Source organism: Rhipicephalus sanguineus, chromosome 1, assembly GCF_013339695.2.
Source record: "Rhipicephalus sanguineus isolate Rsan-2018 chromosome 1, BIME_Rsan_1.4, whole genome shotgun sequence".
In the NCBI taxonomy this organism is placed as follows: domain Eukaryota; kingdom Metazoa; phylum Arthropoda; class Arachnida; order Ixodida; family Ixodidae; genus Rhipicephalus; species Rhipicephalus sanguineus.
In genome coordinates, this window is record NC_051176.1 from 202,757,320 (window position 1) to 202,774,795 (window position 17,476).

General features: G+C 43.9%; 1 protein-coding gene across 1 annotated transcript; it reads right to left on the reverse strand.

Moving 5' to 3' along the window:
* LOC119405711 (uncharacterized) lies at nt 1-14,122 on the reverse strand. The gene is made up of 2 exons (XM_037672553.2): nt 14,046-14,122; nt 1-826 (listed from the first exon to the last, which is right to left on the reverse strand). The coding sequence occupies exons 1-2, from the start codon at nt 14,089-14,091 to the stop codon at nt 39-41; spliced, it is 834 nt and encodes a 277-aa protein (XP_037528481.1). The 5' UTR covers nt 14,092-14,122; the 3' UTR covers nt 1-38.
* Between the last annotated feature and the right edge of the window lie 3,354 nt (nt 14,123-17,476).

A 17,476-nucleotide genomic window follows, 5' to 3' on the forward strand; every position in this document is an offset into this window, starting at 1 on the left:
TTTTTATTTCACGCTCTCGAAGAATAGGTACTTTCGGCTTAGTATAGGTTGTAGCCGTTGTACCTGTTGTAGCCATTGTAGCCATTGTAGCCGTTGTAGCCACCTGCATAGTACCTAGGAGCTTGAGTGTAGTAGTAGTACGGTGCGTGGGTGCGCAGTAATATGAGGGTATTCGGAGACTTCTGATGCTTCTTCGACTTCTTACCCTTCTTGTGTAAGCCACTAAACCAGTCGGAAAAGCAGCCATGATTATGGTGGCCGTGTGTGTTTGTAATAATCGCAGATTTATGCTTCTTGGGCTTCTTGTGCTTCTTGGGTACCTCCTTGACAATAACTGTTGGCACCTCCTTGACGATTACTTTGGGTTGTTCCTGGATGATTACCTTGGGTTGCTCCTTGACTACTACCTTGGGTACCTCTTTGAGAACAAGCTTGGGCTCTTCCTTAATCACCACTTTCTTCTCTTCCTGGATTATCGTGTCGTAGGCGACGGGCTTCGCCTCTTTCACATAGCGGACCTTGGCCTTGTCGCCCCGACCCCATTCCATGTTACGATTTGCAGGCCAGTGCTGTCGATGTGGCTGCTTATGCGCTTGAGGCTTATGGTGAGGTGCGGGCCTGTGGCTATCCTTCCTGCCGTGGTGTTGCTTGGGTGTGTCGAAGGTGTACCATGGCCTCCAGTAGTCGTAATGGGGCTGCCTGTGTGCCCCTGGATGCCCTCTAACCACCACCACTGTATGCCTGGATGCTGCAGGTTTGGCTCCGGGATGAACGCCCTTCGTGGCAGCCGGCTTCACCGCTGCCTTGCCGTTGGCGGCAGCCAGTGCTGATGGATGACAGGGGTAGCAAGAAAAATTGCTGGTTAATAGCCATGTCGACAAAAAAGCAGCATAGATTGCAGTTAAAGATATGGAAATACGAGCTTTTCGGAAGTTGACAGAAGAACTGCTGCAGTGTGTAGAAAATGCAGTGATAAAGAGGAACAAAGAATCAAACGCATGCGCTAAACACATGCGCTAAAACCCATGGCAGAAACACATCTGTTAAAGTGGCGATTAAAATAAATTTTAATTAAATTAACAATTAAAAGATACTGCAGCGCAAGAAACACACAGACGGAAGAAAACCCTTGTCGTTTTTGTTCAATCCTCGTGTTCCTTGCGCTGCAGTACCTCTTAATTAGGACATGTCTCGTGAACCTTCTTCCCTAAGTATTTATTAAAATATATGTAAGTGAATGTAGCCAATAAAATGTGGAGAAATATCAGCTAGCCTTTATCGAGGCACGTTCAGTTCAAATGCATAAATATTCTGTACATTTCTAGAGTACTTGTTATTAAACTATCCGGGCCGTATTTACTTGGACAAATTATTTGCAATGGTAGAGACGTCAGCTAGTTGACGCTTGATCAGGCAAGATGAAGAACAATGCAGTGGTACACGGGCTAACGAAGAAGTGGTCATTCCGACATAAATATTTATCCTCATCTTAAGTTTCGAGGAGTAACCGTTGCCCCATAGTTTTCTGTGTCAATGTTAGCGTGCATTTTGCTAATAGTATCTTCGTCTTGCTCTTAGCTACTCGCTTACGTATAGTATTTCTCTAAGTCAACAAGCTCAAAAACGTCATGGCACGCTCGTAAAGCCTTAAGGGAACGGGTTACTTCAAAGACCACCAAAAATAGTTTCCCATTCATTTTAATTCTTCTTGAAAACTTGAGTCTAAGGATTCTACGCCATGTTATCAAGGCTTTTAGGGTTGTTTGAACTCAGTTCTTTTTTTTAAATGAAGCCTGTTAGAAAAAGAGCGTTTAGACGCCCACGTTGATGATGACGTGTAACTTGCCATGACAAGCATGGCAAGCTGGTGCAATATATAACAGTAAATGTCATTAGAGCTGCATCATTTTGAAGGATCTCAAGGGCACTTACAGACACAAAACTATTTTCCTAAAGAATTATTGAACCAATGTACGATTTTCTTTAATGTCATACAGCGGACGGAGGATGCAGAAAAAGGTTCGTATTCGCAAAAACCTCTTACGCTAGAATTGTTCGTAAGAGAAATTTTAAGCTAATCGTAAGGTTGGGCATATCGTTATCCATGCCGGCTGACAGATTCCAAAGAGCGCTTGAGAACTGTAAACATTGTGAATTGGGCCCCAAGAACTGTATTTACAAACCTGTAATTTCGCAAGTGAACGTCGTCATTCGCCGGTCGCCTTCGGTAATGACATGTCTTATATCATGATTGCCTGAAATTTTCTCTTGCGAACAACTCTAGCGTAAGAAGAATTTGCGAATACTGGCCCAGGATTTCAACAAACAAGAATGCGCGCTTCTCGTTTCTTTTTCTAGTGCCTCGTCACATGGATGGCGCTAAATTCACACAATAATAAATGCCACCCAACTCGGCCTAACTATTCACGTCTACAGAAACATCGCAATAATTTTCGGCGCAGCCAATTTATGCGCTAGTCAGTCGCGTGCATGTTATTTACTCGTGGCACGCAGCAGTGCATGTCAGAGCCAATTTCGTAATGATAGTCGTATCGCACCTTCAGCATTTCACCATTTCAAAAGTAAATTGGAGTTTCGGAAAGCTTCAGCACGTGTCTTTTTATGACTTACATGTACAGTCAAAACTGAAACTCCTTCTGGTGCCCTTTGGGTTTCTAAAGCGACAAAGTGAGTGGTGAATGGATGTTCTGAGGCAGGGGTCGGCAACCTGCGGCCCGCGGGGCAGTGTTACGCGGCCGCGCGGGCCGCATAAAACACTGCATAACATGACGACAGAACCCCCCCCCCTTCCCCTGGTCACTTCCTATCTGAAGGGCAACATGGCAGTTCTGACCTCAAATGCGGTTGAATAGGAACAAAGAAAGATCGCTCCCAGTTGGCATTGTCCCCCATCTTAACACTTAGACAGATAACATCTTCCCCTCCTTTCTTTGCGCACGTCCAAGAAAGGGGGAAGAAAGATTCTTTGTGAAAATACTAGGTCAGGGAAAGACCTTCATCTCTCATCCTACGTTTGCAAATTGCAACCTTGTGACATGCGTGCTGAAAATAAACATGATTTCTATTTTTCTAGTTTTTTACGTTATTGTTAATTTGCAGAATTTTTTCTCTTTGCCTGCAAAGCCCCGCCCCTCCCCCCTGATTTGCCGTCCGACCCCGCCGTGTTGCCTTCATGAAACTCGGCACTCCACCTCAAAAGGTTGCCGACCCGTGTTCTAAGGCATCCACATAAAAACATCCAAGATCAAAAAAATGTAAGCTTTCCTTAAACTGCATTTGACGTATTTCACGAGGTAGCTTACAAGGCTGAAAACTTGGGCTAGTTTGTTTTCGCGTTAGAAACGGCGAAGCAACGACCAATGGATGGACAAAAAAGAAGACTTATGGACACGCGCTTGTAATCACATTCGTCCATGCCTTTCAAGCTGCTTCACGAATACTGATGCTCTAGCTGAGGTACCCAAATGCCATAGGTCGGCACTGCAAGAGAATACTCACTCACACTCACTCACCCCAATATTTTCAGCCTTCGCACTCACTCACGTTCATACTCACGCCTACTCACACTCATAGGCACTCACTCACGTTCATACTCACGCCTACTCACACTCATAGGCTCTCACTCACGTTCATACTCACGCCTACTCACACTCATAGACACTCACTCACGTTCATACTCACGCTTACTCACACTCATAGGCTCTCACTCACGTTCATACTCACGCCCACTCACACTCATAAGCATTCACTCACGCCCATACTCACGCCGACTCACACTCAGACACTCACTTACGTTCATACTCACGCCTACTCACACTCATAGGCACTCACTCACGTTCATACTCACACCTACTCACACTCATAAGCATTCACTCACGTTCATACTGACACCTACTAGCACTCATAGGCATTCGCTCACGTTCATACTCACACCTACTCACACTCATAGACACTCACGTTCATACTCACGCCTACTCACACTCATAGGCACTCACTCACGTTCATACTCACGCCTACTCACACTCATGAGTGCTCACTCACGTTTACACGTCCACTCACACTCATGAGTACTCACTCATACTCACACTCACAACGTTCAAATGAGTGTGAGTGAGTGAGTGAGTGCACTCATGAGTGAGTGTGCCGAGCTATGGTCGTTGATCTTTTTTGTAGTCGTTGAGTGAGACCGTTTGGGACGAACTGGTGACGTTGAGTCCCAGCGAGCCTGGCAGTTCTCAATATTGTTAGGGTGGAGTCCGCGTGCGTTCACTTGGAGAAAAATCTGATGTTTCTAAGTCCACGTGAATCCGGCTGAGGAAACCTCTCTTTAGCCTGAATGTAAGTGAGCTTGGCTGAATAGTGTTTTAGCGAGTTTGAGACCAAGTGAGCCCATAAGAAGCAGCATATTTTTTGAGTGAACGAGTGAGTGTGTGCCATAAACTTTGCCGACCCCTGACACACATTCCTTTGTGCTTTTAACTTACCTTCATACTAACCTCAACTCTCACTCCTGAGTACTTACATTCAAAGTCATGCCGACTACCACTCAAAGGCACACACCATGGTTCCTCAATCACTCAGTTTTATTTACCTACCCACACTAACCGATACGTCCATAATAAGGTCTACTCCCACTAATGGCGCTAACTCATGTTGATACAGTCGTACACAATTACAGTCATACTCACAGTCATACATTCGCACTTATATCCATATCTACTCACGCTCACAGGTCGTATTCACACTCAATTATCACTCTCCCAGAACTCATGTTCACACTCGCGTATACTCACACACATCGGTAATCACTCATCTTCATACTCTCGTCTACTCTCATTCATCGGATCTCACTTTCATACTCACTCTACTCGCACATTTAGGTACACACTCACTTTCATACTCACTCCACTCACCCTCAATGGTGCTCACCCACTTGCATACTCTTTTATATTCACACTCATCGGGGCTCACGTTCATTCTCATTTCCACTCACAGCCGTCGATACACACATTCACCGGCACTCACTCAGGTTCATACTCATGTATACTCACACTCATCAGCACTCACTCACGTTCGTACTCACTTCTACTCACACTCATGAGTACCCACTCACGTTCATACTATGCCTACTCACACATATCAGTACTCACTCACGTTCACTATCGACTACTCGCACTCACTGGTACTCACTCACGTTCATAGGTCTACTCACGCTCACGAGCACTCAGTCACTGTTATACTCACGCCAACTCACACTCATCGGTAGTCACTCATGTTCATAGTCGCGTCCTCTTACCTTCGTCGATACTCACATTCATACTCACGTCTATTCATTTTCATGAGAGCTCACCCACGTTCACACTCACGTCTACTCACAGTCATCGGTAATCACTCACGTTATACTCATGGCAACATACAGTCGATACTCACGTTCATTCTCAGGTCCACTCACTCTCGTCAATACTTACTCACATACAGCTCCCTCCTACTCACACTCGAGTACTCACTCACGCTCATACTCACGCCTACTCACACTACTCGGACTCATTGGTACTCACTCCCGTTCATACTCACGTCTACTCACACTCATGAGTACTCACTCACGTTCACACTCACGCCTACTCACACATGAGTGCTTACTCACGTTCACGTCCACTCACACTTACGAGTACTCACTTTCATACGCTTACTCACACTCATGAGCACTCACTCACGTTCATACTTACACCTACTCACACTCATGAGTGCTCACTCACGTTCATACTCATGACTGCTCATTCTCATGAGCACTCACTCATGTTCATACCTACTCACACTAATGAGTGCTCACTCACGTTCAAACTCACGACTACTCACACTCATGAGCACTCACTGACGTACATACTCACGCCTACTCACCCTCATGAGCGCTCACTGACGTTAACACTCACGTCCACTCACACTCATGAGCACTCACTCACGTTCATACTCATTCCTACTCGCACTCATGAGTACTCACTGACGTCCACTCACACTCATGAGCACTCACTCACGTTCATACTCATACCTACTCACACTCATGAGTACTCACACACGTTCATACTCGCATCTACTCACCCTCATGAGTGCTCACTCACGTTCACACTCACGTCCACTCACACTCATGAGTCCTCACTCACGTTCATACTCACATCTACTCCCACTCATGAGTACTCACTCACGTTCACACTCACGTCCACTCACACTCATGAGCACTCACTCACGTTCATACTCACGACTACTCACACTCATGAGTACTCACTCACGTTCACACTCACGCCAACTCATCCTCATGAATGCTCACTCACGTTCACACTCACGTCCACTCACACTCATGAGCACTCACTCACGTTCATATCACAACTACTCACACTCATGAGTACTCACTCACGTTCATACTCACGCCTACTCACCCTCATGAGTGCTCACTCACGTTCACACTCACATCTACTCACACTCATGAGCACTCACTCACGTTCACACTCACGCCTACGCACACTCGTGAGTGCTCACTCACGTTCACACTCACGTCTACTCTCACTCATGAGCACTCACTCATACTCACACTCACAACGTTCAAATGAGTGTGAGTGAGTGTGAGTGAGTGCACTCATGAGTGAGTGTGCCGAGCTATGCCAAATGCCCAGGTAGCACACATGGTCTAGAAAACGTTTTTTTAGGGATAAATGGGATAAAACGGATTCTAAACCAACTCCGACGTTTTAAAAACGTCACAGAAAATCCGTATTATATCCGTTTTTGATAACGTCTTGAAAACGAATTTTTTGAGACCATTTTGGTATGGAACGTATATTTCAAGACGTTTGTTCGATCCTAAACCAATTTCGACGTTTTAAAAACGTCTTGTTCGTGACGTCTAGAACACGCACTTTATAAGACGTTTTGTCGCCCAGCAGCGGACTGCGCGCCACTTGGCCCATGCATGCATGGGCATGCATGAACCACCGCGAATTGAAATTTGAACTCGAGCCTGCGCACGCCATCTCTCATTGCGATAAAGAAAGTAATGCGCAAAAGGATAAAGGCCTATGCTGTCTATATTGCATCAGCAATAATGAAGACTTCAAAGTTCGTTAACCAGTAAACTTTACGTAATTTACTGTAATTTACTCGAAGCGATAACCGTCTAACTTCGGCACGAAGGCCTTAGCGCTGACTGTATCCATCCGCGCGGCCGTTGCTTCTGCAATGTCTGTTAAACTCGCCGATTTCGCATGGGTGGTCGAGCTCACCGGTCATGCACTCTTTTGCTATATTTCGTGCTTGTGTCGTGGTTCGTGGAGGCTATAAACGCAGCTGTGAAGAAACTATACTTCGCTGCGTGTTGAACTTGTGGACCCGAATGCAAGTATGTCTGTGTGGAGCGACTGTTACGCTGACTGACGGTTAGAATCCCGTAAGATTCTCTGCGGAAAACTTCACTCATCAGCTTGCGCGCGGGACGCTCTCGCAACTTCCTTTCTTCTATGCTCGAGGGACGGGCGTGGTTACTTTGATGTGCGATTAGTTTTCTGTGGATTTGCGGATACTGTAAACCACGGGCTTCCGTCATTTTTGAAGGTAAGTTCATTTTTACTGCATTCGCGCTCAGTATTTGACAACTATAGCAAATGAAAAAGCGTCTTCCATTGCATCACAGGCTGCATGTGCGACATGTTTCAGCAGTACGTTACTGCGGAATTTATTCAGCATACATGATAAAGCTGTCTAAACGTAAACGCATGTCATGGTTTCTGTTCATGCTCGAACGAACATGAGCGAAAACCATATTTATATTTGTTAACCTAATTTCAGTAAAATGACTGTCTTTTCTTGGCCACTTGATGAGGTAGTTTCAAGATACACATTAGCTTAAGCTACGTGTGCCGCGTAAGAAGCAGTTTTATAATAGGGTACGCAAAGATAGCGTTCGTTGGGCGCATATGCTATTTCCGCCACTTAACGTGAGTACGCAAGAGGATGGCGTACGATGCATGCGGAGTAGCCAGTTTTACAATGGGATACGCAGATAGCGTTTGTTGCGTACGTAGCGTATAATGCATGCGGAATGGCGATGAACGAACGCAAAGCATCGCGCACCCAATTTTAAAACTGCATTGTTGGAAGTTACGGCATGTGTCATCTGTTTTATTGTGTCACTGAAGTTTGTGGATGAGAGAACCTTTGCAGCGACAGCGTACTGGTTGATGGTTTCTTCCACAGTACTAGTTGCACGTAACGAGAGGCTGGTTACGCTTTTCCGTTAGTTACGAATTTCTGGGGGCATGAGAGTCAAAGACGCGTTTCACGGGGAGGAGTTCGGCATTTTTTCTCAGTGCTGCCTTGACTATCTCGATGAGCTTTCGGACTTGTGATTAATGTTTCCCCTACTCTGTTAACCACCTCCTTTCTCGGTAAAGCCTGCAGCTCTTAGCAGAACCAAGAGGTTCTCTTGCGCGTCTTTTGTGCCTGGTTAAATATAGCAGGCTCGCTCTCTGTCGCCGTACGGTTTTAGCGAGTTTTCATCTTTTCACACCGTCCTATTTTTTGTATAATAGCAAATAATGAAATGATCTTTTCTCCTATTTATTGCAGGTGGTACTTGCCCTAGATGTTAAGAGAAGCGCCTGGTTAAATATAGCAGGCTCGCTCTCTGTCGCCGTACGGTGTTAGCTAGTTTTCATCTTTTCACACCGTCCTATTTTAGGTATAATAGCAAATAATGAAATGGCCTTTTTTCATATTTATTGCAGGTGGTACTTGCCCTAGATGTTAAGAGAAGCGCCTGGTTAAATATAGCAGGCTCGCTCTCTGTCGCTGTACGGTGTTAGCGAGTTTTCATCTTTTCACACCGTCCTATTTTAGGTATAATAGCAAATAATGAAATGATCTTTTCTCCTATTTATTGCAGGTGGTACTTGCCCTAGATGTTAAGAGAAGCGCCTGGTTAAATATAGCAGGCTCGCTCTCTGCCGCCGTACGGTGTTAGCGAGTTTTCATCTTTTCACACCGTCCTATTTTAGGTATAATAGCAAATAATGAAATGATCTTTTCTCCTATTTATTGCAGGTGGTATTTGCCCTAGATGTTAAGAGAAGCGCCTGGTTAAATATAGCAGGCTCGCTCTCTGTTGCCGTACGGTTTTAGCGAGTTTTCATCTTTTCACACCGTCCTATTTTATGTATAATAGCAAATAATGAAATGATCTTTTCTCCTATTTATTGCAGGTGGTACTTGCCCTAGATGTTAAGAGAAGCGCCTGGTTAAATATAGTAGGCTCGCTCTCTGTCGCCGTACGGTGTTATCGAGTTTTCAGCTTTTCACACCGTCCTATAGGTATAATAACAAATAATGAAATGATCTCTTCTCCTATTTATTGCAGATGGTACTTGCCCTAGATGTTTAGAAACAAAGGCTACACCAACTAAATTATTACTTTCTTCTTTTTGATGGGCTGACTGACAGGTTTTAGTATGAAAAAGGATGGATGTCAAGAGATTGACATTTTTCTCTTTTCCTTGGAAACTTTCAAAAACAACACAGTTTGTAAAGCAGTTAACTTTTTTGAGCGTCTTTGTTTGTCGGCATCTTCAAGAAACCGCACTGGGGCTATTGTGCTAAAATATATTTGACGTGGAACGCTGCCCCATGCTGCTACTGGCACAACTTTCGTGTGTATGCTATTTGTAGTGTTCTTTGCAGACTTCCGGATGTGCCTCGTGATTTCCATCAAGTACCTGTCATGAAGCCATGTGTTCAGACTGACTTGCCACACATTTAGATATTTTGACACTGAGCAATGTTATGTACTAAGTGCAATACCCTGATCTGCCTCTGACAATCCTGAGTTTACAGCTGTGTGCTTATTGAGTAAAAAATGGGGAAGAGTCCCAATTTCTTTAGCTGATGTGTCTTATCATAATGTTAATTCGTTCTTTTAGCCTGAAATTTTCTAATACTGGGCATCATAAAAGAAAGATGTTTTCTTTTATCAGGCTGGTATTTCCATATTCCTAATTTTTATTTATTCATTTTAGTAAGTGGCTCATTCATTGTAATTATTGTGGTCGTTTCGATTAGTTTTCTGTTCATACATTTTGTTTTCGCGCTACAGTTGGTTTAGTTGTACTTTTTGTTATATATCGCTGTAATTTACAGTGTTCATATTTTCTGCTAGCCATGGCACATTTAAGCTTAACCGTGTGCTCTCTAGGGATGTCAGACCATAATTTCTGTGATAAGTTTTGTACGCTGCATTTCGAAGCCTGAAACCGTTACGTACTTCTTTAGTGGGCGCCGTTTGAAACACGTATGCTGCATCCACAAATATTTTTAGCTAACGTCTAAAATGGCGCCTTTTGTTCCCAACGTCTATCTTACTTCTGTAATGATGCCAGAGCTTCTGCCAATATTTTTTTCTGTGAGAAATGTTCCAACAGAGGCATGTTGTAAGAACATTCCTAAAAGTTTGATTTTGTGAGCAATACACTTCAGCAACAATGATTTTGCAAGCAATTTACGTTCTTTTTTCATTACGTATTCTTGGCTGGGTGAGCCAAATATTATTTTGCAGTTTTGTTTTGTTATTAGTGATTTCAACACATTGGAGTCGATTTCCACTAAATGTGGTCTTAAGTAGCGCTACTGAACGATTGTTTTGAAACGAAGGGAGACACACACCAGGTGCTTGATGCATGCCTCCTTTCCTGCTTAGAATGCTGTGTTGGAGTAAGATGGTGAGTTGGGCCCGTTGGTTTACGTTCATGTTTGGAAAATTAGGTTGAAGCACACTGAAAAAAAAAAAACGCGGACAGTAGAAGTGGACAAGAGTAAGCGCTGTCCTGTCCACTTCTACTGTCCACGTCTTTTTGTTGTGTTGCTGTGTTGGCTGTGGCTCGGTGTAGCGTCTTCTAACTCATTCACCTATCGGATTGGTAGGGAAGATTCATCAATGTGCGATAACTGCAACTGCGTAGATACTATCGATCATCATTTGTGCCGCTGTATGCTATTTCAAACACATCGCCGGACTCTCCAATGTGCCTTCAGCAGACTTAATGGTCGGCCTTTTCCCGAAGGAAAGATCTTGGGTGTCTGTCCTCATAGCACATCAGCCCAGAAAACCACATGAGCCCTCCTGCAGTACTTCAAGGCACCAAATCGAGTGACCGCCTGTGATACACTCCTTTGTGTGTGTGTGTTGTGAAATGTGTGTCTTTCTCTCTATTTTTACTCCCTCATTCTCCTCCCATGAGTAGGGTAGCAAACTGGACGCTAGTTAACCTCCCTGCCTATCCTCTGTTCCTTCTCTCTCTCTCTCTCCTTCCAACAAGAAAAAAGTTCAGCGGAAGATGAAACGTTGAGGAAACGTTTCATCGTGAATGCTTGTCTTCGTCAGGGCCCTGACGGCAGGGGCGTAGCCAAGGGGGGGGGGGGAGGGCTTCAACCCCCCCCCCCCCGAAAATTTTCAATTTTGCTCGCGTTTATATACACGCACACATACAAACGCACGAACGAATATACATAAAGTATGGTTGACCCCCCGCCCCCCCGAAAAAAATTTCTGGCTACGCCCCTGCCTGACGGAAACTAGTCCCCTTGCCGAGTCGTTGGCTTCAGCGACATTCCCTTTTTGACAAATTCTCTTCACTTCATCTTTGCGTTTGATTAAGTAAAGCTAATGAGTCGGCGCTTACATATTGCAGAATGGCTGTGCCAGATCCTAAATTTTGTGATATTGCACTGTTAGTTGTTTGACAACAATTTGGCGAATGATGAATCGTGCAACAAAAAGTGTTCTTGAAGGTTGGATACTATATAGCTGCATTTTAATTACCGCGATATTTTGCATTCTTTTTCCGCTTCTGAATAATATTATATAGTCGCATGCTATATCTCATTTCGTGGTTTTTACGTTTCTATGCTGTACAGGAATCGTTGCTGTTTTACATAACAAATTATGACATGACCACTTTTGTCTGTGAATCTACTGATCTCTCACTCTGTAATTTTACTTACAGCATAAAGTAACTGTAATTACTAAAACAGAGAGGGCTTCCTAAAAACGTGCACTATTATAATTGCATGCGCAAAAACAAAACAGCTAAAAGAAAAGAAATCCTGCATGACGTCTAAAAACGTTTAGAAAACGTCTTTTCAAAGACGATGCAATGGGATATTTTTATCTGTTTTAAAAATGGGATTTTCTGCGACGTTTTTAGAACGTTTTTAAAACGTTTTCTAGATAGTCTTAAGAAAAATCGCCAGGCCTACGCGGAAAGCGCAGCACAGTCGCAGCGAAAGCTGGAAGAGCGGCATTTCTAGAGCCCGTTATAAACTCTCCTGTGGCTACTAATACAGGTACATTAGCAACGTACCCACTACGCCACAAAGCGTAATTTTTGGGAAGTTGGGAAGCACCCAGCACGACATTATTCGTTGTTCTGCGGAGAAGCGAGGTGCCATATGTAAGCGATTATGTGCAGTTTGTTGATGCGGCGGTTGATGACGATGAATAATTATGGTTGCGCCCTTTGTAATTGGTTGGAAGCATTAAACGACCCACTAGTTACGTAATGCATATTGTGTGACGCCCGGTCGTTATTTAACTGTCCCACCACGCTTTATAACGCACTTTAACCGGAGAAACGTAGAGCGAGAGAGAGAATTGACTTTATTGAGACCCTAAGGAAATGGATCATGGGAGCCTTATGGGCTTCCTTGGTAACCAACAGAAGTGCACTTGCGAGGAACCCACTACGCTATAAATCATTGTAATTTTTGAGAAGTAGGGCAATAGGCACTGTGCCATTTTTCGTCATTCTACAGACAGCCGTGGTACCTGCTAAACGCATGTAAGGCATTATGCGCATTAGGGTGGCTTGTTGGGCAAGTTGGTACATAGTTCTTCGTAAGGAAATGCCAGCAGCACTAAAGAAAAGAGAAGAAACTGAGCCAGGAAAAAGAGACAGGAACAGGTAGGATGCATCCTACCTGTTCCTGTCTCTTTTTCCTGGCTCAGTTTCTTCTCTTTTCTTTAGTGCTGCTGGCATTTCCTTACGAAGCATTATGCGCACTTTGTTGATGCTGTGCGTGATGACGATGAATAATTATGGCAGAGCTCTTTGTAATGGGTTGGAAGCATTCAACAACCTACTCGTTGCGCAATTCGCATTGTGTGACGCCTGGTTACAGAATTCGCGTTGTGCGACGCTTGGTGCTTATTCTACTCTTTTACCACGCTATATTGCATATGCTAATGTGGTTCCTTCCCGACATGAAGCCTGTATAGGACCTTTTTGCAAAGCAGTTTCAAGCACCGGCGTGGCTCAGAGGTTGAATAGTGGGCTCCCACGCAGAGGGCCCAGGTTCGAACCTCGTTCCATCCTGGAATTTTTTTTCTTATTTAGTTTTTTTTCTTATTTCGAGCGATACTGGTTACGGACACCGGCGGCGGCGGCGGCGGACAACTACGGCACCAAAACGGCCGGTGAAATGATCTCATAACAGCTTTCGCTGTAAAACGTTGTTTAGATCGTCCTAAAAACGTTTTCTAGATGGTCTTAAAAGCGGATTCTAGCCGGACATTAGACGAGATATAAAACGTTTTCTAGACCTTTAGCTTCTATTCCGCCACGTTTTCTAAACGGTTTTATCGTCTCGGATAAACGTTTATAAAACGTCAACTATCCGTTTTGTGCTACCTGGGTGCTTTGTATGGAAATCAGCCTTTCCAACTTGGTTGCCATGATTGCGTGATGTTCCCAGTTAGGATACGAGGGAAGCTCGTAAGTTATAAAAGTACCACTCCGTGCTTGCTCTACGCGTACAACAAAAGCGTTATATTAGAACTCAACAGATATCTTGCGTTGAAACCACCACGTGATATTTGCAGTTTCACTTTGATGGCTGAGTGAGTCGATGGTACAAATAACTATTTTTATGTTGGACAATGCATGAAATGCGCTACGCATGTAAATTGTGCATTTAATAAGCAAGAAACTTACTCAGTACCGTCGCCACCACAAGCACGGCGCCAAGAGTAGCGGCCATTGTGAACTCAGTGCTAAGAGCGCTTGTTGTGGCCGGCAGGGCTTTATATGTGATAAGGAATGCTTTATGCTTGGCCGCTTCCCCATTGTTCTGTTGTTAACAAAAAAAGTTATGGCACAGTAACAGTACAGCTTCTACGTGTTTACCAGAACGGCATGCGTCTAGCCTGCTGAAACCAGACAAGGTAGCGGATAACGCTGCCGTTCGTCAGCTAGCCATGCCAAAGGAGGACATGAGAGGAAACTGCGCAACAACCATTCTAGTACAAACCTAATCCGAAAAGCGTGTATGAAGAGTTATTCTTTTGAGTATATTACTGAACCGTGAACTCAATGCACTTTTCATTCACCACATTCTTGTTATCCTACCGAAACGTCGTTTTGTAACAAGCAATTCGTCCTTCAACGAGCTGGTGGGTCATGCTGGAAATCCCAGATGTTCAAGATCTTTTATTTATTGCGCAATCACAACAAGAAAAAAATAACATTGAAACTAAACAGTCGAGCAATGGGTGCTTATGGCGAAAGGTCGCTTACTTTACCCTTCTTATGCACGTGGGAACGTCAGGACAACTGGGCCCGTATTCAGAAAGAGTGCTGACGTTATAATTGTTGGTAACAGAAAATTTCAGCCAATTCTAAAGCTGGACATATCATCAGCGAAGGCAGCTGGCCAGTGGCAGAGGACACCTTAGAAAGGAAGGTTTGTGTATTCGGCGACGGTACGTTCACAGCTCACGTGGCTGCTACTGCATGCTTGATCAGGATCAACAACCACGAAAATGTAAGTGCGACGAGCTTGCTCTTCCTGAGTCGCTCCATTCACTATCATCCTCAAGTTTGTACAGATGCCTTTCAACGGAAACGTTCAGCTTATTTATAGTCTTCTTGGACGCAGCTTCTTTACATAACTAGTTCTACAACATGCTGACTACGATGACGTCAACGCAGCACGTTCACTCCTCCCGGGTAACTTTCTTCAACGTCGTAAAGAGGAGGCCGGAACGTTATTGGACTTTTTTGTCAGAATAACGACATAAACTAGCGTTCGATATGCTTATGACATTAACTTGACATCACGAACCCAGTTTTCACTGTGTTCTATATGCGCTATGTCGTCTTCAGTGACGTCAATGCAAGTCAGCTGTAGATCAAGGAACACAATTCGGGCAATACGATTTTATCTGCGAGGTTTGTGTGTCATAGTTCGCCAGGACGGCTTTCTCAACGTCCGAGAGCTGCTGCGATGTTTTTCTGTGAATAAATTTTCTATTTAATTTTATTGTAGCAAGTGCCGCAACGCGCACAGTCGCCATTCCCTTCTTATTTACGCTGTTCGTAATAATAATAATAATAATAATAATAATAATAATAATAATAATAATAATAATAATAATAATAATAATAAAAAAACGCCAGGCCTGCGCTGAAACCGCAGCACAGTCACAGCGAAAGCTGGAAGAGCGGCGTTTCTATAGCCCGTTGTAAGCTCTCTTGGGGCTACAATAAAAGTAGACTAGAAAGGTACCCACTACGCCATAAATCACAATTTTTGTGAAGTTGGGAAGCACCTACTAAGCCATTATTCGTCATTCTGCGGAGAAGCGAGGCACCAGCTACACGTCTGTAAGGCATTATGTGCACTTTGTTGACGCTACGACTGATGACGATGAAGAATTATGGCTCAGCCTTTTGTAATGGGTCGGAAGCTTTAAACGGCCCACCAGTTATGTAATTTGCATTGGGTGACGCCCGCTCGCTATTTCCCTCTCCCGTCATGCTGTATAACATACGTTGACGTCGGAGAGAGACGGGGGGCGGGGACGAAGAACTTTACTGAGACCCCGAGGAAATGGATCATGCGCTCATGGGCTTCCTTGGCAACCAATCCAAGTGCACTTGCGAGGAACCCACTACGCTATAAAGCATTGTAATTTTACATAGACCCCGAGGAAATGGATCTGCGCTTATAGGCTTCCTTGGCAACCAATACAAGTGCACTTGCGAGGAACCCACTACGCTCTAAATCATTCTAATTTTTGAGAAGTAGGGCAGCAGCCATTGTGCCATTTTTCGTCATTTTACGGAGATCCGTGGTACCTGCTAAACGCATGTAAGGCATTATGCGCACTTTGTTGATGCTGTGCCTGATGACGACGAAGAATTATGGCAGAGATCTTTGTGATGGGTTGGAAGCATTTCACAACCTACTCGTTGCGCAATTCGCATTGTGTGACGCCTGGTTACAGAATTCGCGTTGTGCGACGCTTGGTGCTTATTTTACTCTTCTACCACGCTATATTGCATATGCTAATGTGGTTCCTTCCCGACATGAAGCCTGTATAGGACCTTTTTGCAAAGCAGTTTCAAGCACCGGCATTGCTCAGAGGTTGAATAGTGGGCTCCCACGCAGAGGGCCCAGGTTCGAACCTCGTTCCATCCTGGAATTTTTTTCTTATTTCGTTCTTTTTCTTATTTCGATCGATACTGGTTACGGACACCGGCGGCGGCGGCGGACAACTACGGCGCCAAAAACGGCCGGTGAAATGATCTCATAACAGCTTTCGCTGTAATAATAATAATAATAATAATTTTATTTGATGAAGAGGGTGAGAAAAAAAGCGATTATCGATTTGATTAGTTCCTCATCCCCCAACATATACATCATTCAGAGCGGCGGTGGCAACAGAATACACTATACAATAATTGGTTACGATAACGAACTCAAACTTAATGTACATGCACATGCAGGTTAGATAATGCAGGTTATAATGCATACAAAACAGCAAAAGGCAAAAACGTTCATAAATGAAGTTTGTTTCAACAAAGGTTTCAATGAAATAGCTATCATAAAAGGACAAACAGAAATTTCAGTTGGTGTACATAGACAAACATAGGTGTTATAAAGCACTTCTATATGTCTGCTGAGTTTATGAGGAATTCGCGGAGGTGAAAAAGTGTTATATTCATGATTTCAATGCCTTCAAAGTTAGTTTATTTAATCGAAACGGTACCTGATAACAGTCTGTGTAGTCCGCAGCAAGTTATTGTGTGAGGAAGTATCGAATGCGGTTGATGACGATTTGGGCAGCTTTACTTATAAAGGCGCATCAAAATTAACTCTGAAATTGTGAATAAGCATATTTGTTGTTCGATCTTCTAATACTGCAGCAGCCTATAAGTGTATAAATTGAAAACATCGATTATCTCATGTTGAGTAAACAAGTGATGGGTATGTCTATTACGAAGGTTACAAATTAAACGGAATTTGGTATGCAGTCCTGAAATCTTTCTCAGATTACTTTTTGTACAGTAAACTCTAAGAAAAAATTGGCCGCGTATCTGCGTGCTTCGCTGCAAATGTCGTGTAAAGACGATAGAAGAGG

Coding starts and splice junctions, on each gene's coding strand:
- LOC119405711 (XM_037672553.2), bottom strand. CDS start 14,091: ATGGCCGCTACTCTTGGCGCCGTGCTTGTGGTGGCGACGGTACTGA. Junction 827..14,045: donor TGTGGTGGCGACGGTACTGA/GTAAGTTTCTTG, acceptor GTCATCCATCAG/CACTGGCTGCCGCCAACGGC.